This window comes from Schistocerca nitens, chromosome 3 (assembly GCF_023898315.1).
Source record: "Schistocerca nitens isolate TAMUIC-IGC-003100 chromosome 3, iqSchNite1.1, whole genome shotgun sequence".
Lineage (NCBI taxonomy): Eukaryota > Metazoa > Arthropoda > Insecta > Orthoptera > Acrididae > Schistocerca > Schistocerca nitens.
This window is the reverse complement of record NC_064616.1, coordinates 784657859-784684601: the sequence shown is the minus strand read 5'-3', so window position 1 is coordinate 784684601 and position 26743 is coordinate 784657859. Positions and strand designations below refer to the sequence as shown.

The following is a 26743-nucleotide window of genomic DNA, read 5'->3' as shown; positions in this document are numbered from 1 at the left end:
TGGCATATACAGTACTTGTACTTTTTGTTTGTGTAGCGTTCCCCTTGTACGAATACTGGAGTATACAGGGTGGTCCATTGATAGTGAACGGGCCAAATATCTCATGAAATAAGCATCAAACGAAAAAACTACAAAGAACGAAACTCGTCTAGCTTGAAGGGGGAAACCAGATGGCGCTATGGTTGGCCGCTAGATGGCGCTGCCATAGGTCAAACGGATATCAACTGCGTTTTTCTAAAATAGGAACCCCCATTTTTATTGCATATTCGTGTGGAACGTAACGAAATATGAATGTTTTAGTTGGACTACTTTTTCGCTTTGTGATAGATGGCGCTGTAATAGTCACAAACGTATAAGTACGTGGTATCACGTAACATTCCGCCAGTGCGGACGGTATTTGCTTCGTGATACATTATCCGTGTTAAAATGAACCGTTTACCAGTTGCGGAAAAGATCGATATCGTGTTGATGTATGACTACTGTGATCAAAATGCCCAAGTGGCGTGTGCTATTAATGCCGCTCGGTATCCTGGACGACATCATCCAAGTGTCCGGACCGTTCGCCGGGTAGTCACGTTATTTAAGGAAACAGGAACTGTTCAGCCACATGTGAAACGTCAACCACGGCCTGCAACAAATGATGATGCCCAAGTAGGTGTTTTAGCTGCTGTCGCGGCTAATCCGCACATCAGTAGCAGACAAAGTGCGCGAGAATCGGGAACCTCAAAAACGTCGGTGTTGATAATGCTACATTAACATCGATTGCACCCGTACCATATTTCTATGCACCAGGAATTGCATGGCGACGACCTTGAACGTCGTGAACAGTTCTGCCACTGGGCACAAGAGAAATTACGGGACGATGACAGATTTTTTGCACGCGTTCTATTTAGCGACGAAGCGTCATTCACCAACAGCGGTAACGTAAACCGGCATAATATGTACTATTGGGCAAAGGAAAATCCACGATGGCTGCGACAAGTGGAATATCAGCGACCTTGGCGGGTTAGTGTATGGTGCGGCATTATGGGAGGAAGGATAATTGGTCCCCATTTTATCGATGGCAATCTAAATGGTGCAATGTATGCTGATTTCCTATGTAATGTTCTACCGATTTACTACAAGATGCTTCACTGCATGACAGAATGGCGATGTACTTGCAACATGATGGATGTCCGGCACATAGCTCGTGTGCGGTTGAAGCGGTATTGAATAGCATATTTCATGACGGGTGCATTGGTAGTCGAAGCACCATACCATGGCCCGCACGTTCACCGGATCTGACGTCCCCGTATTTCTTTCTGTGGGGAAAGTTGAAGGATATTTGCTATCGTGATCCACAGAAAACGCCTAACAACATGCGTCAGCGCATTGTCAATGCATCTGCGAACATTTACGGAAGGCGAACTACTCGCTGTTGAGAGGAATGTCCTTACACGTATTGCCAAATGCATTGAGGTTGACGCACAACATTTTGAGCATTTATTGCATTAATGCGGTATTTACAGGTAATCACGCTGTAACAGCATGCGTTCTCAGAAATGATAAGTTCACAAAGGTACATGTATCACATTGGAACAACCGAACTAAACTGTTCAAACGTACCTACGTTCTGTATTTTAATTTAAAAAACCTACCTGTTACCAACTATTCGGCTAAAATCGTGAGCCATATGTTTGTGACTATTACAGCGCTATCTATCACAAACCGAAAAAAAATGGTCCAACTAAAACATTCATATTTCTTTACGTACTACACGAATATGTAATAAAAAATGGGGGTTCCTACTTTTAAAAAAACGCAGTTGATGTCCGTTTGACCTATGGCAGCGCCATCTAGCGGTCCAACCATAGCGCCATCGGGTTTCCCCCTTCAAGCTAGACAAGTTTCGTTCTTTGTAGTTTTTCGTTTGACGCTTATTTCGTGAGATATTTGGCCCGGTCACGATCAATGGACCACCCTGTATACTACCATTACCTCCCATTCCTGTTTCACGGGTGTGTTGCCACCAACGAGATAGAGTATACATAGGCTGTGGCATGAAATTTAGCGTTGCTTGCCATTCCAAGTTGTATTACTATGCGCCATATTTCCGGAAGTCATCTGTGGTTGTTTTGAGAGCGAAATAGTACGTCTGCGAACTTGTAAGTCTGTAGGGTGCGGCAAATAAAAGTGGCCCGGACGAGTGGATACGATTGAACGTGAATTGGTGGCAGCATTAACCGAGGAGGAAAAGACCTACAGCTACTTCCAACAGGATGGAGCAACTGCCCTAAAGCCTCCCGAACCTTGGAGAACATTTACGCAATCTTCACCACTGATAGAGTTGTTTGCAGAAGTCAGTTTGGTCGCGGCCCCAGCTGGCAACCCAGGTCACCTGATCTGTCGGTGTGTGATTATTCTGTGTAGGGAGCCCTCAAGTCTAATATGTATCGTAACAACCCTCACAGTGTTCAAGAACTGCAGTTAAACATTTAGGATGAGACTGTAGCATTTCCAGCAGTCCAGCTTCGATCCGCCTTCAGCAACTTGCTGACAAGGGCCAAAAAGTGCCAAAAGGTGAATGGTGGTCACTTTCAACACCTGCTGTAGTGAGGTTAGTACTGTATTTACTTTCCTCTGCTGTGTTTTTTTGTACCCTGGAACTCTGTTCTCCGGGCCGCTTTTATGTGTCCCACCCTGCAAATCATGCCCAACGTTTGCATGATGTCAAATCGCATGCATAAAAGCGATAAGACTACGAATATATCGTATTTCAGGTGAGTACTGTTTAAAAATATTATCTCTTAGTGATGTTGTTCATTTGTGTTACACACCGGCACACAAAGAACTTTACATGAGTACGTGAATTTACTACTTTACCCTAAGTTTGTAATTTCCGTAATTTCCTTATACACTATCATGTACCATGCCCCTTTGCTATGACTTCCGAAAACATGACTAGGAATTGTCCAGTTTGCTTCACTCTTGTCGTGGTGTTGTTTTTCTACGGTATTTGTTTCTTTGGTTGCCATCCTGAACAGTCTTCAGTTCGCTCTGTCAGGTAACAACGGTATCTAGATCAACAAACAACTGTTTTGAATTTTTTAGCGAGCAGCTAACGAATAAAAGGCAACATAGGACTATATTTAAAGGCTTCATCCAAACAGATCTGATAGTGGATTTCAGAAAGAGACTTTTAAGTAACTGCATTGCCAGAGACGAATTACTTCAACGTTCATCTCCATATGAAGTACTATAAAAGCACTAAAAAAAATCGGTACAAGAATCCGGAGAGACTGCTATTGCGCCACAGGGCTGTTCAGAACAAATAGGTGCAGGTAGGATCAGCGTGTGGACAGTGCCAAGCTACTGTTATCTGAAGTTTTACCACCAAGTTTAACATCTCACGAGCACAAACCCTATAAGATTGGCGCCATTAATGCATTTTCAAAAATGGGACCGTTCAGTCACTCGATGTCGAACATCAAAACATGCTACTGAATTTTTTTCACATCTTATCAAGTGAGGTAAACCGACGACCCTCAGTATTCGATGTCTGTGTTTTGCTTCCATGATTTTTATCACATTTTTCTAGACCGTTTTACTGTAGTTGACTCACATTCAGAAGGATCTGGGCTCAAAAAACCTCCGATCATCCCATTCACGTCATTCAGGTCTTTCACGTTTACACTATATCACTCAGACAAATGTGTAAATGATAATTGAGAATGATTACGTTTAATTTCCTGCCCCGTTCTTGCGTACTCAGTCTGCCAGTTACGACATATGCTACTCATCCTATACTACGTGAAGGCTTTTCTCACCTTTTTCATACCTAGTTACAAACATACAACTACTACATCCCACTAAACAGTTCCTTTCACCGTACCACATTCTGCCTCTTATTTCATATCATATCCTCTCCACTCCCAACTGCACCCATCTCTTACCTACAGTTAACAGCAGCCTTCACCACCATTAACTTCAAAGAACACAGAACTATGCATATCACTAATATGTCCTTAGACATCAAATCGTGTAATCGTATTTAAAGAACTCGGAGCTCAACAGTGATAAACAAATTTTTTCATAGAAAATATTTTGTCTCACTAATCGTTACTCTTAATGACTATATATAGGAGGCGCACAAAAATATGGAAACACCAAAAGCACAACACAATACCATGCCTAATACGGCGTAGAAACTCTTTAGCATTCGAAACAGCTTCCAGTCATCTTGGAATAGATAAATAAAGGTCCTGTATGGTTTTCAAGGTAGTCTTTTACCAATCTTGGGCGACGGCCTTGCCGCAGTGGATACACCGGTTCCCGTCAGATCACTGAAGTTAAGTGCTGTCGGGCGTGGCCGGCACTTGGATGGGTGACCAGCCGGGCCAACATGCGAAGTTGCCATTTTTTCGGGCTGCACTCAGCCTCGTGATGCCAATTGAGGAGCTACTCGACCGAATAGTTGCGGCTCCGGTCAAAGAAAACCATCGTAACGACCGGGAGAGCGGTGTGCTGAACACACGCCGCTCCTATCCGCATCCTTATTGAGGATGAGACGGCGGTCGGATGGTCCCGATGGGCCACTTGTGGCCTGCAGACGGAGTGCTTTTTTTTACCAATCTTCCTGCAAAATAGTGACAAGTTCAGGTAACGATCACGGAGCTGTATAGTGATCACGCATCCTTCTCTCCAGAGCTGATGTTTCCAGGGGAGATGCAGAAACTCATCCTCATAATCACTAAACCAGTCATTGCGCGAGCTATTGACGCAGGGACTCTGTCGTATTGGAACACAGCAGCACCATAGAGGAACAAACATTGTTCTATATGATTGACCCGAAAGCTAAAATGGTCACATATTCCTTTGCTCTAACGCGACCTTTCAGATTAACCGTGGGGGGAATACCACGATACGGCTGCCCGAATCGTCAACGAACCCTCACTATGTTTCACTATTGGGACGTAATCTCTGCCAGAAATTTTAAACAGAGTGAAACAAGACTCATCCGAACAAATGATTTTTTTTTTTTTTTTTTACATTGCTTCACTGCCCACGTTTTCGGCTTTGGCACCACGGTTTCCTCTTACGGCATTTTCAGCACTGATGGGTGGTTTTGGAATTCCGTCCCTCTCTGCAGTTCCGCACTTATGGAGCTCTTTTCGAGTAGCTTTGGTGCTGACAGGGTTCGCGAGTGCGACATTCAGTTATGCAATGACTACTACAGTTGTCGACTTCTTATTTTTCGTGACAATACTCTCAATAACCAAGTGTTACCGTCACTCAATACACTTTGGTCGGTGTCCTGACAGCGTGTGATGTTTTTCCGCTTTCGCTGTATGCGGTACAAATGTTCGATACGGCACCTCTTGCCGGCCGAAGTGGCCGTGCGGTTAAAGGCGCTGCAGTCTGGAACCGCAAGACCGCTACGGTCGCAGGTTCGAATCCTGCCTCGGGCATGGATGTTTGTGATGTCCTTAGGTTAGTTAGGTTTAACTAGTTCTAAGTTCTAGGGGACTAATGACCTCAGCAGTTGAGTCCCATAGTGCTCAGAGCCATTTTTTGAACGGCACCTCTTGAAACACTAAACACATCGGATATCTTGGATACGGAAGCACCCATCATACGAGCGCCAACAATTTTCCCAAGGTTGAATTGGCTTAGCCTCGACAGAATGCACTCTAAACTACTTAGAACACTATTCTGACCGCAACTTACACTTGCAACATACTGACGTGCCGCGCGTGATCAAATACAACAGCAGGCGTGGCTAACATCTGCATTCATGTTCAGATACACATTTCTCGTGGTGTTTCCGTATTTTTGTCCAACCCTTTGTCTTCGTTTGGAACATTACCTGGCAGCTGTCTCTTCCACCTGACGGGTATGCAGCACAAATCATTCTTTTGTTGACACCTCCGAAATACATGTAGGATTTATCACATTCTGCGAAGTCGATTATTGGCACTTCCACTTTGTACAGCGTTCGAGTGTACTTGGGAACACCAAACTGAAATAGGATTTACACATATTTTTTAAAATTTCTGAACATGAGTACTCTTAACCAGAATATGTGAAGTCAGTGGTCTTTCTGTATCAAATCAACACATACGTTTTTAGTCCCCCATCCTGCAACCACTCCGACGGTGCCAGCAGAGAACTCTTCATCCTGCTTTGGTAACTTCACTGGTTTCACCTTCTTACTAAACTTGAATGCGGGCTTCACCTGTAATCAAATACACCAGTTGTTATTCAGAAACTGAAAGAACTGTCTTCTTACACACACACACACACACACACGCACAAAGGAGCATTACACAAGAGAATTTAAAATATACTGTTCGTTTAACTCGGACGGGCAACCCACATCTCTGGCGCTAAGTTTCTGCTGCAAAGATGTTGCAACTCTGAAACATCGACACTTAGTCAAAACACGACGAAAGCAATATGTCTGTCATTTCACGTTGCACCTTAAACGGAGAAAGTGCAGTTTTAAGAACCTACTCTCATTTAGTTGTCGATATCGTTTAAGATACAGCAAATACTTTACTGTTGGTCGTAGAGCTCTACGTATAAAAACACTTGGCGAAAAATTCCTGACAGACTGATTTTTTCGCCAGAAAGCTAGTACTGATGTCCCTTAGTTTCCCTACTTCCAAATCACCATTTTTGACTGCTGGGTTGTCCGTATCAAATATGACTATTTTCCATTTGCAGCTGATGCCCCTTCTCACGTAGTTTTCCATTCAGTCAGGCCGGTAGATTTGAGTAGTTTTTTTGCTAATTTTGTGTTGCCCTTGCAGAGAAATTAGTATCGGTAAGAAGAATCCATTTTTTCCGAGGAAACACTAATCAGCGAGTTTCTAGCGGATGAAATCGACTTCACTTGTTTTTGCTGTAGGGGCACTGGCTTCCACCAGCTACTATTTTGTTTGTGGCGTGTAGTGACGAACCCACGTCTTATTCAGAGCAACAAAATGGCACACAAAATCCATTGGATTCTTTATGAAATGGTCCAAATATTACTGACAATTTCACTATTGAATATGCTTTTGGATAAGATTTAAAATTATTCATTGTGCACTTTCTCGATGGTTTCTCAAGTTGTTGAACTTGTGGGACATGCTCCCTGCGGGCCATCGTCAAGACATTGAATTTAGCCACTCGACTTTTTATTGTTGGACTTGAAGCATCAAGTCTTCACTAACTTGGATGAACTTCCAACAGTCAGCTTTATTGCGGCAAAGTTACGTAGTTCATCTATTTGAACAAAACATATGCAGCATGATTACTTTAAAGTGTTGGAAAATAGAATTTCATTAATGCCAACGCCATCTCTGTGCCGTGCAGAGAAAGTTTCATTTCGTCCTTTTATGCGGCTGAAACTCTTGCTCTGTCATTTACTGAGGATTGAGGCAGCCTGCAGCACCACCCAACTTTATTCTTTGATCAACGTGCGAAAGAGTGCACAACAAAACAAAGGTACAATTGGTGTATGTATGATGAAGATTTTTTTTATAAACCACTCGTTTGTTTAGTAGGTTGGAAATTATCGTCTGTCACTCTGTGATAACGTACAGAGATCAGGGAGATGTCAAATTTATAAAAACAGTTAACGGATGACACAACATAAATATGACTTTAATTCACACTGATAAGAGGGTTTACTTTGAGCTCAAGCATGATACCCTGATTCATTGACGAAGATACTCTGTACCTGTTATCCATATGATACAATAAATGACAGAAAAGTTTTATTTGTGTCTCCTAATGCGGTATGCGCTCACCGCAGAAGACCAACAGCACCTCTCACTGGTAAAATATGGATTTAGGAAGATTACTGATTACTTCTTGACAGCTTTTTATGAAGAATGTCCAGACTCGCTGCTGTGTGATACTGAGTTATTTCTTTCATTTTCACTACAGATCCGTTTCGGCTAACATTGCCATTATGGAGTGAACTGGTACAATGTAGGTGCCATAATGTGCTTATTTCGTGTTCGTTCATCCACGAAACTATTCACCCAATGTCTTCGAGAACTGCAGTGTCGTGTTGTTCATGGAACGCACCCTATCACCTTGCTTGCATAGAGTGCGAAGACAACTGCGACCAATTTAGGGTGATATTTTACATTCTGTTTCCATCTACTGGGCTCACCGAAATCCATTTGCAGTGTCATCTCTGACGACAGTCTGTGTGCAGGCGATAATGCTCGTTTGTGGTGGTGGGTTCACACGGACGATCTTTGTTTTATAATCTTCAGGAACGTACCCATGGAAAGACGACCGTTTTGGAATGGGCGCCTTTCATGCACCGCGGAATTGCTCCATGTTCGGTGAAAGCCACTTTCTTGATCACATACATTCAGCCATGCGCCGTCTCTTCCTGCTAGAACTACGTATTTTTACCAAAACGAGAAAGTACAATCCTGTCTTGGCGCGAAGGGAGAGCTCTGACATGGTCCGGCCAATGAGAATGCTAGGTGCCATAATTCGGCTTGTTTCACCACGGTATGCTGGGCAAAGAAACTCTTTCCTTGTTCGTTGCCCGGTGCAGCATGTTGTAGCAAACAGTGCATTCGACCAGCAAACGCAGTTGAGATCGATACTGCGTTGGACTGTGAAATAGTCTGGATAAAGCTGTCAATCAGACAAGGATTGACCATTGTATTAGGATGTTTTTATAGGAAGTAAATATCCAAATTATCCATTATTTATATGTGGAGACTTTAATCTAGCATCCATTGACTGGGAAAATTACATATTTATCCCAGGGGGCAGAAGCAAAGATTCGTATGAAGTTATTCTAAGAGCGCTCTCAATCAACATACAACCTTGAGCAATTGGTTAGAAAACCAACTCGAGATGGGAACATATTAGATATCTTGGCGACAAACAGACTCGATCTTTTTGAGGAAGTTAATCTAGAAGAAGGTATTAGCGACCATAATGTCGTTGTGGCTTCTATGTCAGTGGAAGTTGAAAAAAAAAAAAAAAAAGCAACAACAGCGTAGAGTTTTCTTGTTTGGGAAAGCAAATAAAAGTGTCATTAATGAATATCTCCATAGTCAGCTACAAGCATTCAGCGCGTGACACAAAGATATTGAGCATCTTTGGTCGGAATTTAAAGGTATTGTTCACCATGTGCTAGAGAAGTATGTGCCTAGCAAAAGTATAGGGGAGGGAAAGGATTCACCTTGGTACAACAAACATATTAGGAAGTTGCTGAGAAAGCGGAGAATTTTGCACAGTCGTTTTAAGCGTAGTCACTGCCCCGCTGACAAACAGAAATTATGCGAAATGAAAACAGCTGTCAGAAGGACAATGAGAGACTCTTTTAACGAATTTCAAAGCAATATTTTGTCTGCAGATTCTAAAAATAACCCCAAAAATTTTGGTCCTACGTAAAATCTATGAACGCTACAAATAATTCAATACCTTCTCTTGCTGACAGTACGGGTAATGTAACTGATGATGATAAACAGAAGGCCGAAATTCTAAACCTAGCTTTCAAAAACTCGTTTACGATAGAGGACTACAGCACCATTCCCCCTTTCAACTATCGAACAAACGAAAGGATGGCTGACATAGTGTTTAGTGTATCTGGGGTTGTAAAACAGTTAATATCCTTAGACGCCAGAAAGGCATACGGCCCAGACGGTATCCCCGTAAGATTTTATGTTGACTATGCTACAAATATAGCACCACTGTTATCCGCCATCTATCAGAGATCATTGGAACGGCGGAAAGTTCTACGGGACTGGAAGAAGGCCCAGGTCATAGCAATCTATAAAAAGGGTAGAAAATCGGATGCACATAATTACCGGCCAATTTCACTGACATCGATTTGTTGTAGAATCATGGAACATATTTTATGTTCAGACATAATGACCTTTCTAGACTCTGAGAAGCTCATCTGCAGAAACCAGCATGGTTTTAGGAAACAGCGGTCATGCGAGACACAGCTGTCCCTCTTTGTGCATGATATACAACAGGCTCTAGATACCGGCTCCCAGGTTGATGCCATATTTCTCGACTTTCCAAAGCTGTTCGACTCGAACTGTCGAACTGTCGCTTGCTCCAAAAAGTGTGCGCTTACGGTCTATCCGATGACATATGCGCTTGGATAGAAAGTTTTCTAACAGACAGGGAGCAGTATGTCGTCCTGAACGGGGTGACTACAACAGAAACAAGCCTAACTTCAGGTGTGCTCCAGGGCATAAACGATCTGGTTGATGGTATTGACAGCCGCATTGGACTGTTTGCCGATGATGCTGTAGTCTACAGGAAAGTAGTATCACACGAAAGTTGTGAACAAATCAATGAGAATTTGCAGAAAATAAATGCGTGGTGTAATGACTGGCAGTTATCTCTCAATATTAGTAAGTGCAACCTACTGCGTATAACAAGGCGAAAATCCCCATTAATGTATGAGTACAAAATAAATGATCAGTCTTTGGAAGCGGTAACATCAGTCAAGTATCTGGGTGTGACTATTCGAACTGATCTCAAATGGAATGATCAGATTACACAAGTAACGGGTAAGGCGAACTCTAGATTGCGGTTTATTGGTAGAATCCTGAAGCGATGCAGTCCTTCAACAAAGGAAATACGTAGCTTACAATACGTTAGTTCGTCCAGTCTTAGAGTGCTGTTCGTCTGTATGGGACCCTTACCTGTTGGGTCTGATTCAAGAGATTGAGAAGGTCCAAAGAAGAGCGGCAAGATTCGTGACTGGTACATTTAGCTATCGCGAGAGCGTTACAAATCTCATAGAAAGTTTGAAGTGGGCCACACTTGCAGATAGACGACGCACTAAACAGAAGGAGCTGCTCACTAAATTCCGAAATCCGCTCTTCACCGAGGATATAGAGCATATATTATTACCACCAACTTTCAAATCGCGTAATGATCATCATTCAAAGATAAGGGAAATTAGAGCTCGTACTGAGGCGTTCAGACAGTCGTTTTTCTCTCGCGCGATCCGCGAGTGGAACAGAGACGGGGAAATATGACTTTGGCGCGAATTGTGCCCTCCGCCACACACCGCTTGGTGGCTAGCGGAGTATTTATGTTGATGTAGATGTAGATGTAGGTGTAGATTTTTCTGTGAGATCGTAGCCAGCCACTAGCATTTCAATAGGTTTCAGCAATAGGCACCGGTAAACTCAAGTGATTTACAAGTAGCAATTGCCACTCATGACGTAGTTTTCAGGATATCTGTAATATTATTTCCTTTTTGAATCTGAAACGTTGTTAGGAAGAAATGTAAGATACTCTTACTCGATCTTTGTTAAAGTAACCATATTTTCGAGACCCAAATTTGGGACACATTGAAGCCGGCCGCGGTAGCCGAGCGGTTCTAGGCGCTTCAGTCCGGAACCGCGCAACTGCTACGGTCGCAGGGTCGAATTCTGCCTCGGGCATGGATGTGTGTGATGTTCTTAGGTTAGTTAGATTTAAGTAGTCCTAAGTCTAGGTGACTGATGACCTGAGATGTTAAGTCCCACAGTCCTCAGAGCCATTTGAACCATTTTTTGGGACACATTAAAATTGTTAATATTGCAAAAACGTTTTAATTTAACGTACTAAATGCAATATATCACTTTAATTTGTTAGAAAAAGTATATTCATATATATTTTATACCAATACGTACAGGTGCAGGGGAGGTAAACATCTAATTAAGGATAATGGAAAAATTTTGGACAGAGCTAAAAAAATCGTGACTGTCCCAAAAAGAACATGACTGACTGTCACCTTATGTTTGTTCATCGCGATCATTTGAAGTTGTACAACTAATCTACTGGTAAATTATTCTGTTTATCTACTGCATTTAGATGTCATGGATTCATTAACTCACGCCGGCAAGGCTCTAACGGTACCATCCTCGGTGTGAATGAGTTTATCACTTTCAAGTTATAGGTACACAAAAAACTTAGTATATCCCAGAGAATTTGCAGTTATTCACGCACTTCTAATAGCGTGTGAGAATTCTCTAATGAATAAAATCTCTGTACTCCAGATTTCACAGGTGGGAGGGTGAGGATATTGCCCCGTCAGGGGGCCCCTTGGTCAGTGCCATCTGGTCTTAGAACTGTGCACAAACTACAAACTTATAAAGTAATGATAATTCATGGACTGATCAGTACAGATACTGCTGTGATCCGCCAGTCCTGCAGCTGGCTATTGCAGTCTGTGTATGATAGAGAGGTTATGCCTGGAATTTTCTTTCTTTTTTTTTTTCGTGTCTGCATTCATAAGCGTACATGAACTCGTAGAACAATCGAAGCCGGGAATCCTCCTCAGTTGCAAAAAGAGCCCCTGCACAGAGGGAAAGCAGAAGTGCGATGTGCAGTTTGTGCAACCTTTTTGCAGTAAATCATAGGTTCTGATATGTGTATGAACAATGTATGTGTCCTCACAACTTTTTTGAGAAAACTATGTCTCGAGTTTTTTGTTATAACGGCAGTGTGACTCATTAAAATAAAAATGAGCATTTGCTAATTTCGTTTTATGGTACTGCAGAGCTGTACAGATTCGACAGTGGTAAGTTTATACGAATGCTAGTCTAGATTTCATAACAGACAAGTCTCTTCCATCTGATTAGCTTTTCTGATAATGAACAGAGACCAACTGCGTAGAATATTTACATTGTCACAGTGCTGAAGTTTGGTATGATTAATGTCAGTGGCAATTTAGTGAATTTTGCTCTCAATGCTGAAGGAATTCTGATAGATATACTCGTCTGGATGTAAAGAAAATTTAATCAAGAGACTATAAACAGTTCATTGAAAAACTTACAAAGTAATATTATTTATAACTGACTGTCAGTGATTCTACCAAAAGATTAGAATTTCAAAACAGTGCCATTATGTTATCCATTAAGCATATTGTAAAAATGTATGTATGTATCTCCTCCTAAACCGCTGGATTGATTTCAACCAAACTTGTTACATATATATTACTTACCGTCTGGAAGGCACCATTGTGGGGCTAACAACCACCTGCCTGTCAAAGGGGTGGGAGTAGAGGCGAAAAAGAAGCGTAACGACGCGCAAATAGCCAGACTATACTCATCCAGGATTTGAGGATGCGAGCACTCAGTGACTTGCAGACTTGCATCAAACTATGCACATAACTCTCTCTCTCTCTCTCTCCCCCCCCCCCCCCCCCCCGCACGTCGCACAAAATGATAAGAGAAAGGAATAGAAGTTTATCGGTTAATACATTCTCGCTGTTCATGCAGTACAACTGCCTACTCACGCACGACGTTTTAATTTATTACTGCTTTACTACATGGTCTATTTCCAACACATTTTGCAGACAGTGTTCGTTTATACCACTGAATGTACCTGCAAAAATATCTCATTGTACGGCACATATTTCAGGAAATATGACGTCATAAACAATGAGATACGAGAAAAATTGCCGCATCACGCGTGACGTTTTAATTTATTGCTTCTTTCCTCGGAGTCTCTATTCGCAACAAACTTCGCAAACATTATCTACATGTATAAATGAATGACCTGCAAAATAATATCATTATGCAAAACATATCTAAGGAGATATAACGACATAAACACTGAGATGCGCGAAAAACTGCCGCATCAAACATGATTTTTAATTTATTACTTCTTTACTACTAACCCTTTTCGCAACAAGTTTTTCAGACTGTATTCAGATATACCACTGAAGCTTCTTGGGAAATTGTATCACTGTACGACGCATAGTTCAGGAGGTAGGACGTCATTAACCCTGAGGTGCATGAAAACGAAACTGTAGGGTGAAACTCGCTAGAGATACAGGTGAAATACGTATACAAATATCTGTTAAATATGTGAAATATATTTGCAATGTATGTGACATGTGGGTACCCGTGCAAAACCTAAGGTAAAAAAGCTCCTCTTAAACTCCTGCATTGATTGCAACCACACTTGGTACTACCTAGAAAGAAATATTGTTGGGGTAAGAACCACCAACTTCCTGTTTTGATGGGGATGATAAAGTGCTGATGGAGAGAGAACGAGGAGCAGATGGACGGACAGAGAGGGAGATGAGGGGGACACACAAAGACAGGGGAGAGGAAGAAATGGACTTAGTGGGGAGAGGAGATGGAAGGACAGAGGGGGAGGAGGAAGTGGTCAGAGGGGTGGAAGGAGGAGATGGACCGAAAAGGAAGAAGGGGGATATTGACTAATAAAAATTGGAATAAAACATACCCATGCAACGCCTGCTCAGTTAGTCATGAAATAAAATAAAAGAGGAAATGGGTGTATTCTTATAGTACTGTCTGTCAAGTCTATTGTAGATCACAGGTCGTTCGTCCAAATTATTGAAGGACACCAACAGGCCAATTCCTGAGTGACTGTTCCTCATACTTGTTCAATCGGTGAAATGTCCTGCGATTTAGTCGACAACTAAAGAATTGAGTTTTTGTGTACTACAGAGGAAACCACGTGGGAGCCACATTGTTGGAGTTCTTTGAGAGTAGAGACTCCAGAGGAAGATTAAAAAATGGAATGATGCTATGCCATTATTGGCCAGGAAGCCCCGCCTGCGGTAGTTCGGGCGCCTAGTGCAAGTTTTTCTATTTAATCCCACTTGGGCGACTTGCGCGGTGATGACGATGAGATGTAATGAACGGAACAATACAAACGCTCAGTACACGAGCGAAGAAAATCTCCACCCCGGCCGGGAATCGACTCTGGGAGCGCAGGATCTAGAGGCAGCAACGCTGTCCAATTTTTTTTCTTTCTATTTGTTTCGTCGTCGTTTTTCTTATGCAGTTCTGTGCGGCTGTCGCATTAGATCTCTCAAATTCCTTGAATGAAAACTTTACCCCGTTTTTTGTTACAGAGGGTGGCTGGACGGCTGACCGAAAAGGCTGAGCTGCCCTGCTGGCTACTGCTAGACAATGAGCTGTGGACGATGGATATGATAACTGTAGTACCCGCGCATCCTAGCTACAGGTACCTACTGGGTAAGCGTATGTTGTCCATTAACATCACCCCTGCCATTTGTCCAGCATACCACTTCAAAATGCTAGCTGGAAATGGCATTACACTGGCCAACCAGAACATTATGGCCAGCTCTTTAGTATGGGGATCGAGCGAGGCGGGGTGGTGGCAGGAAACATGACTCGCATTCGAGCGGACAACCGTTCAAATTGACGTCTGGAATTCTAGATTTAGGTTTTCCGTAGTTTTCCTAAATGCCTCGAGAAAAATGTCGGGATTGTTCCTTTGCAAAGCACACGGCCAATTTCGTTTCCCACTTTTTCACAACCCGCGCTTGTGGTTTGGCTCTAATGGTTCGCTGTCGATATGAACGTTGAACCCTAATCTTCCTTCCTTTAATGTAAGAATGGATATGTTTGAGTAATGTGAAGGATAGGACATGCTGTAGTAAAAGTACAAAAGATGTTAGAGGCAAAAAGGATCATTCAAATGGCTCTAAGCACTATGGGACTCAACATCCTAGGTCATCAGTCCCCTAGAACTTAGAACTACTTAAACCTAACTAACCGAAGGACATCACACACATCCATGCCCGAGGCAGGATTCGAAACTGCGACCGTAGCAGCAGCGCGGTTCCGGACTGAAGTGCCTAGAACCGCTCGGCCACCATGGCCTGCTCCCAACGGAATGTGCTCACATTCTTGAGAGAGTCTGTGTGTGTGTGTGTGTGTGTGTGAGTGTGTGTGTGTGTGAGAGAGAGAGAGAGAGAGAGAGAGAGAGAGAGAGAGGACAATTATATTTACATAGCGTCGAATATATAGAATATAGTTGTACTAAATCAGTAAGGAAGTCTCAGAACCTATTAGAAAACGCGGAAAGGGGGAAAAAAGGGCGTGATGAGACGCAAACCTGCAACACACCACAGATCACTTTGTAACACTGCATCTCTATTCATTATACTATACAGAACTTTTGTATCATGCGACCTTGCCTTGTAGGTTACTATCTTCTGATGGCTGTAATCGCAGATATCTTGCTATATCTTATTAACTGATATTTAATTATAACGAACTGTACCAAGAAAATGTGTTTTTCATGGATCTTAGCCGCGCGGGATTAGCCGAGCGGCTTAAGGCGCTGCAGTCATAGACTGTGCGGCTGGTCCCGGCGGAGATTCGAGTCCTCCCTCGAGCATGGGGGTGTGTGTTTGTCCTTAGGATAATTTAGATTAAGTAGCGTGTAAGCTTAGGGACTGATGACCTTAGCAGTTAAGTCCCATAAGATTTCACACATTCTACGAGTACATGGATCTTAAATGTGCCTTTGCCTATGAATTGCATGCTTTCATAACATGCAAATGACAATTCGAAAATTATTTAACCACCAATACGACGTTCCCTGTCGATTTGTCACAACAGATCGTACCAATAAACGACGGGTTTTCGAAAGATCAGTTTTCTGATGCTTCGAAACGACATATATTCATAGAAGGTAAGTTATAATATAAAAGCCACAAAATATGAGTTCAACTGAGGCCAATATGGCGTCTCTAGACTCAGTACTGAAAAGAGATGCCGTGATTGTGACGAAGGTGCCGTTTCTCCACCTCATTGGTCTACATTCAAACGTACGTTCAGAATATTTGCCGTTCTTGATATTGCTCTACACGTTCGGAAAGACTCCTCACCGTGCTTTTCCACACCATGACGTCAGAAACTCGGCATGCTCAACGTTGACGTTCGAATGCACGGCCATTAAGCCGACGGCTTACTGACAGTGTCTGGTTCCGCGTATTTTTAACGATTGTCACACGTTAGTTGAAGCATCGTAGTGCTACCACAAACAACCTTTGACACACATCGAATGATGGATGGCTGACGTGGTACTGATAAATACACAAATGTAAATATACTGGCATATTACCCCTTGCGGTCTGCAGTTTCACGATACGATCAGCTACATTCACGAAGAACCCCGTTCAACTGCTATGGCTCGACCATATAGAGTCCTTGCTCATTTCGCAGTCTCGTGCTTCGTTGAGACCTAGCGATTCCTGATGCTATGTTTTCCACAAGCACACAGATATTCACAACTTCCACGGTCCTGGATAAACATTATACATTCAGTATCCAAGTTCTCGGGTGTCCAGCCGGATCCGTTCGTCGAAGTTCCACGATATTTCGGCGGATAACCGTTCCGCCATCATCAGGTGGTGCTGATGGAATGATCTGTCTGCGCTGTGTCCGTGGTATTTATGTCCGCGGGGTCCCGAGTCGTACCCCGGCGCGGGCGGCCGGCGGGGCGCCGCGCGGTGGGAGGGATTCCGGGGTACGACTCGGGACCCCGCGGACATAAATACCACGGACACAGCGCAGACAGATCATTCCATCAGCACCACCTGATGATGGCGGAACGTTTATCCGCCGAAATATCGTGGAACTTCGACGAACGGATCCGGCTGGACACCCGAGAACCTTGGATACAGCACATTCGCCGGGAAAGCCTGAGATCTCATATTATACATTCACCTTACATGACCGTTTTACACGGCATCAACAATCCTTAAAATACATTTACATATATATACCTGACTATTGCTCATCAGTGTGGGGTCCATACCAGGTGCGGTTGACAGAGGAGATAGAGAAGATCCAAAGAAGAGCGGCGCGTTTCGTCACAGGGTTATTTGGTAAGCGTGATAGCGTTACGGAGATGTTTAGCAAACTCAAGTGGCAGACTCTGCAAGGGAGGCGCTCTGCATCGCGGTGTAGCTTGCTGTCCAGGCTTCCAGAGGGTGCGTTTCTGGATGAGGTATCGAATGTATTGCTTCCCCCTACTTATACCTTCCAAGGAGATCACGAAAGTAAAATTAGAGAGATTCGAGCGCGCACGGACGCTTTCAGGCAGTCGTTCTTCCCGCGAACCATACGCTACTGGAACAGGAAAGGGAGGTAATGACAGTGGCACGTAAAGTGCCCTCCGCCACACACAGTTGAGTGGCTTGCGGAGTATAAATGTAGATGTAGATGTAGATTCATCTAAGGTGGCCATCCAGGGGAGCTGCACAGACGTTGCACGGCTCTGTCTCTGTCAAATTCAGATCACACAGTACCATGTTTTAGCTGGAATATCTTGTTAGTACCACATTATTTTCACATTTGCGTGCGTTTGTAGGCCACTAAAACTTTTGTAAAACAGTAATTACATTGCCTTCGGCAGAGGACGTAGTCAACATTAGCAATTTATTCTGTTGACAGTCCCATCCAAGTGTGTAGCCATTTTTCTCGTGATTTTCTTCCTAACATTTTATATGTATTTCCCGATCGCGTCCATTGTCATTGGCAGCCTATCCTGGCCCACTGTTTTTACATTTTCTCTTCATAATTTCCGGACATCATTAACAATTTTGCATGACATCTACGATCTTTCATTGAGTTCTTCATTTTTTTTATTTTCCTTTTGGACCTTGGGTAACTGTCTAGCATTTTGTGCCCTATTCAAAATACCACTTTTCGAATTGTATTTCACTGTTATGTCCATACGTTTTTGTTTGGTTTTGCGTGTCATTATTTTATTGCATGTAATTGACTACTTGCTCACGAGGATGGTTTTGAGGTAACATATTGAACTGTGAAAGATTGGATAAGATTTGATTGGAACCCATACCCAACTCCACTATGGTTTTAGCAGTCACCCTCGTTTGCACTGGACTATGATTCCTGTGTGTCACTAATTTATCTTATGGGTGAACACAGATGACTATGAGAACTGCTTTCGCTGTAAGTTTTCACTGCTCAGAGATAAACAGCGTCCCTAAGCTTAAGAGTGCAAAAATTAATTTCTTTCCTGAGTCTCCTTATTATTATAAACTTTTCTTTGGGTGTCTTAACTTTTCTAAAATCATCAGTGGAGTGTATCCCTGACGTAGTTATCTAAGAATGAATCAGTGCGAAAAGCATATTCATTTCACAAACATTCAGCGATTTCCTGTTATTAAATATGCCTATTAACTGATGGAAACGAATCGCGGTATGGTGAATCCCAAAATTTTTCTCCCTTGCCGTGCGCCACATTAGTTCAGTTCAAACCCATAATGTAGCGCAAGTAAATAGCGAAGCGCAGGTTTAAGAAGCACTGTAACTCCATTTTCATTGGTCGTTACTATTATTTTTATTCTACAAGAAGTAGTGATAAATTCATACCTTAAGTACTGCTATGTCGTAGTCCGAATAGGCGGGGACGTAGTGACTATGTGGCACAAATCTTTCAACAGTGTGCACGCTGCCACCTGCCTCTCGAACACTGGAGCCCGCCCTTACTGTAGCGTTCTGTGCTGGCACAGCCCTAAACACAACAATACAAGAAACCGTGACATGTAACGCACATCGCCGTAAAGCATGTATTTGTAAAGTGTTACTGTTGCTGTAGTATAACCTAGAGATAATGAATGTTTAGATTTCATCGATCACAATCATAAAACTGGCTGAAGCTCTGCTTCATAACAGAAATGAAGTTAACTGAGAATGGTAAACAAATTTATGCAGATGTTTTTGCTACTTACAAATTGTAACAGTATCCTGTAGTAACTGCCCAGTTTTCGTTTATAATAACAGCACCACACATGTGTTTCCCATCTAACTGTAGTGACAACTGAAACAAAAGGAAGACATAGAAACTTAAAGTAAGCTTTTATACAAAGTTGCTGCTCACGACAAGAAATAAAACTGCACTGCAAGGATCGAACATAGAGTTGGAAAAAGACGATGAAACAGGAAGCTCTGACAGAAAAAATAACAATTATCTTTTTTATGCCATCAGTGAATTTTTAATTGAGAAAACGGATGAAGGCGGTAATATATTTTATTTTTATTTTAAAAATTATTTTTATAAATTTTACCATATTCGCAGAGCAGTTGACCTCTTTCCTGAAGTATGTAAATGATTATGGATTTCAAAACTTCGCATGCATATCCTAAGTAGCGTGGCATCAAAGGCATTCTAATTAAATTTGATCACTCTGTCACAGTGGTTCCAAACCTGGGGGTAATAACACCGTTAGAGGTAAAAATTAATTTTTTGAACCGTAAGAAAGCTGTTCAATTATGTTTCGGTCACGAAAGTAAATTATTTTTAAAGGATATTACACTCCTGGAAATGGAAAAAAGAACACATTGACACCGGTGTGTCAGACCCACCATACTTGCTCCGGACACTGCGAGAGGGCTGTACAAGCAATGATCACACACACGGCACAGCGGACACACCAGGAACCGCGGTGTTGGCCGTCGAATGGCGCTAGCTGCGCAGCATTTGTGCACCGCCGCCGTCAGTGTCAGCCAGTTTGCCGTGGCATACGGAGCTCCATCGCAGTCTTTAACACTGGTAGCATGCCGCGACAGCGTGGACGTGAACCGTATGTGCAGTTGACGGACTTTGAGCGAGGGCGTATAGTGGGCATGCGGGAGGCCGGGTGGACGTACCGCCGAGTTGCTCAACACGTGGGGCGTGAGGTCTCCACAGTACATCGATGTTGTCGCCAGTGGTCGGCGGAAGGTGCACGTGCCCGTCGACCTGGGACCGGACCGCAGCGACGCACGGATGCACGCCAAGACCGTAGGATCCTACGCAGTGCCGTAGGGGACCGCATCGCCACTTCCCAGCAAATTAGGGACACTGTTGCTCCTGGGGTATCGGCGAGGACCATTGGCAACCGTCTCCATGAAGCTGGGCTACGGTCCCGCACACCGTTAGGCCGTCTTCCGCTCACGCCCCAACATCGTGCAGCCCGCCTCCAGTGATGTCGCGACAGGCGTGAATGGAGGGACGAATGGAGACGTGTCGTCTTCAGCGATGAGAGTCGCTTCTGCCTTGGTGCCAATGATGGTCGTATGCGTGTTTGGCGCCGTGCAGGTGAGCGCCACAATCAGGACTGCATACGACCGAGGCACACAGGGCCAACACCCGGCATCATGGTGTGGGGAGCGATCTCCTACACTGGCCGTACACCACTGGTGATCGTCGAGGGGACACTGAATAGTGCACGGTACATCCAAACCGTCATCGAACCCATCGTTCTACCATTCTTAGACCGGCAAGGGAACTTGCTGTTCCAACAGGACAATGCACGTCCGCATGTATCCCGTGCCACCCAACGTGCTCTAGAAGGTGTAAGTCAACTACCCTGGCCAGCAAGATCTCCGGATCTGTCCCCCATTGAGCATGTTTGGGACTGGATGAAGCGTCGTCTCACCCGGTCTGCACGTCCAGCACGAACGCTGGTCCAACTGAGGCGCCAGGCGGAAATGGCATGGCAAGCCGTTCCACAGGACTACATCCAGCATCTCTACGATCGTCTCCATGGGAGAATAGCAGCCTGCATTGCTGCGAAAGGTGGATATACACTGTACTAGTGCCGACATTGTGCATGCTCTGTTGCCTGTGTCTATGTGCCTGTGGTTCTGTCAGTGTGATCATGTCATGTATCTGACCCCAGGAATGTGTCAATAAAGTTTCCCCTTCCTGGGACAATGAATTCACGGTGTTCTTATTTCAATTTCCAGGAGTGTATTATCACTGTTTCGTAATACTGTAACTACATTTTTATCAGAAATTGATTCGTTATTAATTCCTTAACAACAAACCAACTAATTTACATCCCAACACAACAGTAAGTAATGGCTATTATACTGCTGTTGCACCTACTTGTATTATTATTATTATTATTATTATTATTATTATTAGGGCAGTCACACATACAAAGCATTGGCAGCCTGAAGAACTCCAATTTCTGCCAGTTCAGAATCAAGCAGTCCAGCAATCAAGTGATTTAGCAAAAGTAGGGCTAAGTGTAGTGCCCACATTTTAATTTGGTGGTTTTAGATAGGGGTGCAGGTTGCCGCTGAAGCAGGAATCGCTAGGAAGATGGGTGGTGCAGAGGAACCATGTTTTGCGACATGTTTCTACTCTCAATGTGGATAATTAGCTTCATTTTCTCGGAAGGAGATGTAGGTAGCACTACGATTTACTGGAAATTGCTTCATAGTTCTGTAGCAAGAAGATAGAAATAGCAGTAGCAATTGTTTCATTGACTCATTAGTTCGTGATTTAATAAAACACCTACAACACATAAAAATCATTTATCTTAGGTCGTTTTAAAAATGGAAGTGTACAAAGTAAATATTTTTTCATTTTAAACGTTAGTGAGGCGATATTGTCGATGGCGGTGAGGGGACGAGGGGGGTTAATAGCTAACACCTGATTGTACGCGAGGGTAACGGTCTCATAAAGGTTGGAAATCACTGCTCTGTAACCTAGAGCCTGAATACGGAAAATATGGGCGCAAGACTAGGAGCCTTAGAATTCACTTCTCGAGTTATTGGAACATTGGCCAAGTGCTACGCAGGATTTCATACTCGAGCCAGTTCCTTTCTCTCCACAAGTGAATTGTCAAGCGTTAACTCTGTAGCTAAAATGCGTTTCCTTTTCATTGGTAACATTTGATTGAAGAACTTACGTATGGAGAAATAAGGAAACTTAATTCAACGTTTTTTAAAGGAATAGCTTATTAATACGAATAAAAACAAATTCTGAGGTCTCATTTAGAGACAGGAAGTCCTGAAACGAAGAAAGCCTTACTGTCATTGGAGGTGCTCTTATTTGGCTTCCGGCTTCGAAATAATCTCGATTATCACACAAGTGAGAGAAAAAAAATTCAAATCCGTGTGCGATGCCATAAGCTTTCTCTGGAACAATTCGTCACAGAATACTTACTTTACGTAGTGACACAATAAAAATCACGTTAGTACTTGGCGTAGGAGAATGAGAAAATATTTTTATCATCCAACAAAGAACTGCTAGAATAACCCACGGTGAAAAATTAATTTATACTTATACTCTTAACTTCAAAAAAAATTTCAGTCCCTCAAATTTACGTTTGTTAATTCTTCATAAAAGCTTACCTTTGTAAAGAACCAAGAGTAACGTTAGCATAAACCTGCATTTTCCTCATTTTAGTAGAAGGGTAAAATATAGACTTTCTTTGAAAGATCAGGAGCTTTCAGTTTCAATATCTCTAATTTTAACCAAGGAATTCGAATATACAGTAACATGACACTTCAAATAAAATATGTTAAGGGTCTTTATACTGAGATAATAGTTCTTAAACCTTCTCTTCAGTCAATAAATATATGTAGTAAACTGTTCTAAATGTAAAATTATGTACAGATACATACAGAGATTTTTAACATTGCACACTGCAATTGTTTGAATTTTACAATTTTGCCTACTTTGTATATTGCACTACATTTTTTACCCAGGAAATAATTTGTAGTTTTGCAGTCAAAAGCAAGAAGAAATGTAGTAAAATACAATTTTCACTTTTATTTAAGCTACCAGAGATGTGTGAACCGTCTGCGATGTATGTTATACGTAATTATGCTCAATGTATTATTTTAATCTGAGAAAAGAGAGTTAAGATAAGGACTACTGGCGTTCTACACCATATGCACTAGTCAGCAACAGTCTGGAGCCAACTTTTGATCTCACTCACAATGGGATTCTAATTTTTAAGGTCTGTTCCAAAGAACTATTGTGGAGTTATAGAGACCTAAAGTGTTACTCTTGCAATGTCTAGCCTCAGTACACTTTCACACCTGCTGGCTACGAGCGACTACCTGCAAACGTACCTCTTCGCCTTAGGGCTTTGAGTGTCGTTGCTAAAATTTTTGTTGTTTCATATTCCGCATACTGTCGCTAGTTATCAGTTGGCCTTATAGGTCCGGAGAGAGAACCTTATAGGAACTCCAATTTAATTTTCGTAATCTGACCATTTTCAATTCCAGTTTAAATCTTCTTCTTCTGAGAACCTTGTACCAATATATGAGAATTCATGGTAACACCTTCATCGACGTGTTTGAATCTCTTTATTGCAATGCGACCGGTTTCGGACACACCGCTCTGACATCAGGCCGCTTTATTGGCACAAAATTCAGTGTGTAGCGGGCACTTCATGCCTGGGAAGCTCTTTTGACTCTAAGTCTGATTTATATCCTCCGTTATTCCAGCATGGAAAGTTGGTTATAGGACCAATTATTGTCAATAGAGGGGCCTGATGACGGTGCAGTGTGTCACCGAAAAAGAGATTCAAACACACGGCTGAAGATATTACGATTAATTCTCATATACTAACAGTCCGTTATCCTACTCTCCATTCGAAATATAAGATGGATATACGGACCAATATTTCTCTTTCTTTCTCCATCTCTCAGCAATTTCTCTTCGGGTGTACTCAGTTCTATTTTCCCTTAACACGATATCCTTTTTTGGTTATTTTGCTTCAGACTGCACTTCATTTCTACCCTTCGGGTATGAACATCTCTAGTCAACGAGGCCAACTGATACGTTGTCTGTAATATTTCACTGGTATTCTTTTTCAATACTCCTGTTCATTTTTTATACTCCTAAAGGTAATTTCACCTGTATAGTCGTTATTAGCTTCTTTTCCTGGATGGAATTGGTAAAATGTAAATTTTTCTTTCCGCACACCCAATGTTTCCGACAATCTTCCATCAAAGTATATAATTTCTTACATTGAACTGAATATTCCTTGACTAGGATTAGTTTAAAAATATTGTGGCGATTCATGGTGGTCGGCATTCTCTTTCCGCATATTAATACATCTTGATAGATGCTAGGCATTACACAATCCATTCTTCGCTTGTTGCGTCGTCGTTCAGGTAATAGCACATTCTCCTCTTTTTACAGACGTAACAAAATTTATTTCGTCCTCTTGGGCAAGCCATTAAAATTAGACTACATCCAAGGTAACCCAAAAGCTTTAGCAATTGATTGTCATTGCAGTTGACTGAAAAGTAAATGATGCTTACAGAAGACTGATAAGGAACAAACATGTTCAGTGACAAAAAGCGGTTGTCGCGTGTTTAGCGAAAGGTACTTAGAATCCATCGTTCACAGTTCGAAATTTGTAGACGAGGAACAGCTCGACAAGAGACACGAAATGTGTGCCATGAAACAAGCTTCAAGATGAAACTCTGACAAGAACATATGAAGTGCTCAATAGTTTGAAACTGTGTAATGTTCTGTTTTCTAGTCGTTCGGAAGCAAATTACAATTGGATTAATACATTTTGGGTATTCGCACAAAGAATTCATATACTTTAATCGCAAGCAGACAGTCGAAGACAGTAAACAGATGACTGGAAATACGTCACAGTCGTGTTTTCCTTTCAAGCGTGCTGCACCAGTCTGAATTACTTGGCCTTGTTTCTTTACAGAAGAAGTGAAGACGTCCATATGCTTTCCTATGTCCTGGTTCTTACATGACAATGGGAAATAGTGAATCGTTTGCATTTTCTACCTGTTTTACCACGAAGAAACAAATGGAGAGAGTAAATGGGAGATGAAGGAGCTTGCACAGGCTAGAGTAGCATGGAGAGCTACATCAAACCAGTCTCAGGACTAAAGACCACAACAACAACACCGTAAGACCAGTCATCCATAGGTTAATATTTAACTCATTTGAATGAAGAAATAACGTCGTATCAAGCGCAGCTAATTGTAATTGTCCACTGTCTAGGAAATTCACTAAGTTTACAGTAAAGTGACCATAAGTACAAATGTGAAATCTATTGGCCACTTATGGCTGGTGTCTATAAAAGTTTTATGTATCATACTTACGGAATAAGGAACTTCCGTAATATTTGCCGGCAGTCCGCCAACTATGCGACGATGCCTGTGCAGCGATCGGCATTCAGCGTTTCGGCAAAAAACTGTCAACAGAGAAAGCACGAATTAAAAATTTTGTTGGCAGACTTAAATGTGAGTTATTTGAATGCATTCTAAAGGACTTTATTTTAATATAGTGACATAAAGCTACGCAAAGAACATTAGCTGTTTTCGAAGTGCATAGAATTAAGGTGCCTGTTACACAGGAGTAATCACTGTGCACTGTTGGTCGTTAGTCTTTCCACCTCAGATTACATATAGGATAAGTGCCAATGTACGTTTGGCAAAAAATCCAAGCATGAGTAATGTGTGACAACTGAATTGTGGGAAGAATGAAATTTATATATCTTTCCTGAGCTCCCCTCCTCCCCCCCCCCCCCTCCATCTTTTTTCAATATATATTTCACTTTCTAACGGCCTACCAGAGCTGGTGTGTTGTATTTATATTTGCTTAAAGTTGTGGTTTTGCGAAAACGGGAATTATGTTGTAAAGGGATCATGTAAAACACTAGACATGGTTAACTGTCTTTTATTAGTTACGTAACGGATACATGAGGTTCTGTTCGACATGCCCTAACATGACATCGGCAAAGAAAACGAGATCGTCTTCCATACCTAGCAAACAATTATTAATTCCCTAGCCCACAATACCCGACAGGCACAAACCATCGTTGATTAGCTATAACGCTCATAGCGTGCATTGTTACTTTGTGGGCCGGCTTGTGTGGCCGTGCGGTTCTAGGCGCTTCAGTCTGGAACCGCGTGACCGCGACGGTCGCAGGTTCGAATCCTGCCTGGGGCATGGATGTGTGTGATGTCCTTACGTTAGTTAGGTTTAAGTAGTTCTAAGTTCTAGGGGACTGATGACCTCAGATGTTAAGTCCCATAGTGCTCAGAGCCATTTGAACCGTTTTGTTACTTTGTGGGAGTAGTAAGAAAAAATGTTCCTTATGATTATCTTCTTACAATTAACTCCTCATCGCAGAGCAAGGCGCTGGCGAGACATTCAGCTTTTACTCTCACCAACATCACAGTAATTTTTGATGGTTCAAATG

General features: G+C 42.4%; 1 protein-coding gene across 1 annotated transcript in view; it reads right to left on the bottom strand.

Annotated features, from left to right (window-relative positions):
• The window catches only part of LOC126249764 (trypsin-1-like), a 36367-nt gene that overhangs the window by 5371 nt on the left and 4253 nt on the right, over positions 1–26743 (bottom strand). Inside the window, exons 2-6 of the mRNA XM_049951454.1 lie at positions 25641–25732; positions 19508–19596; positions 19149–19290; positions 6101–6214; positions 5846–5998 (exon numbers count right to left, since the gene is read on the bottom strand). Coding sequence (XP_049807411.1) covers positions 5846–5998; positions 6101–6214; positions 19149–19290; positions 19508–19596; positions 25641–25732 — 590 coding nt within the window. The remainder of the gene's footprint in view (positions 1–5845; positions 5999–6100; positions 6215–19148; positions 19291–19507; positions 19597–25640; positions 25733–26743) is intronic.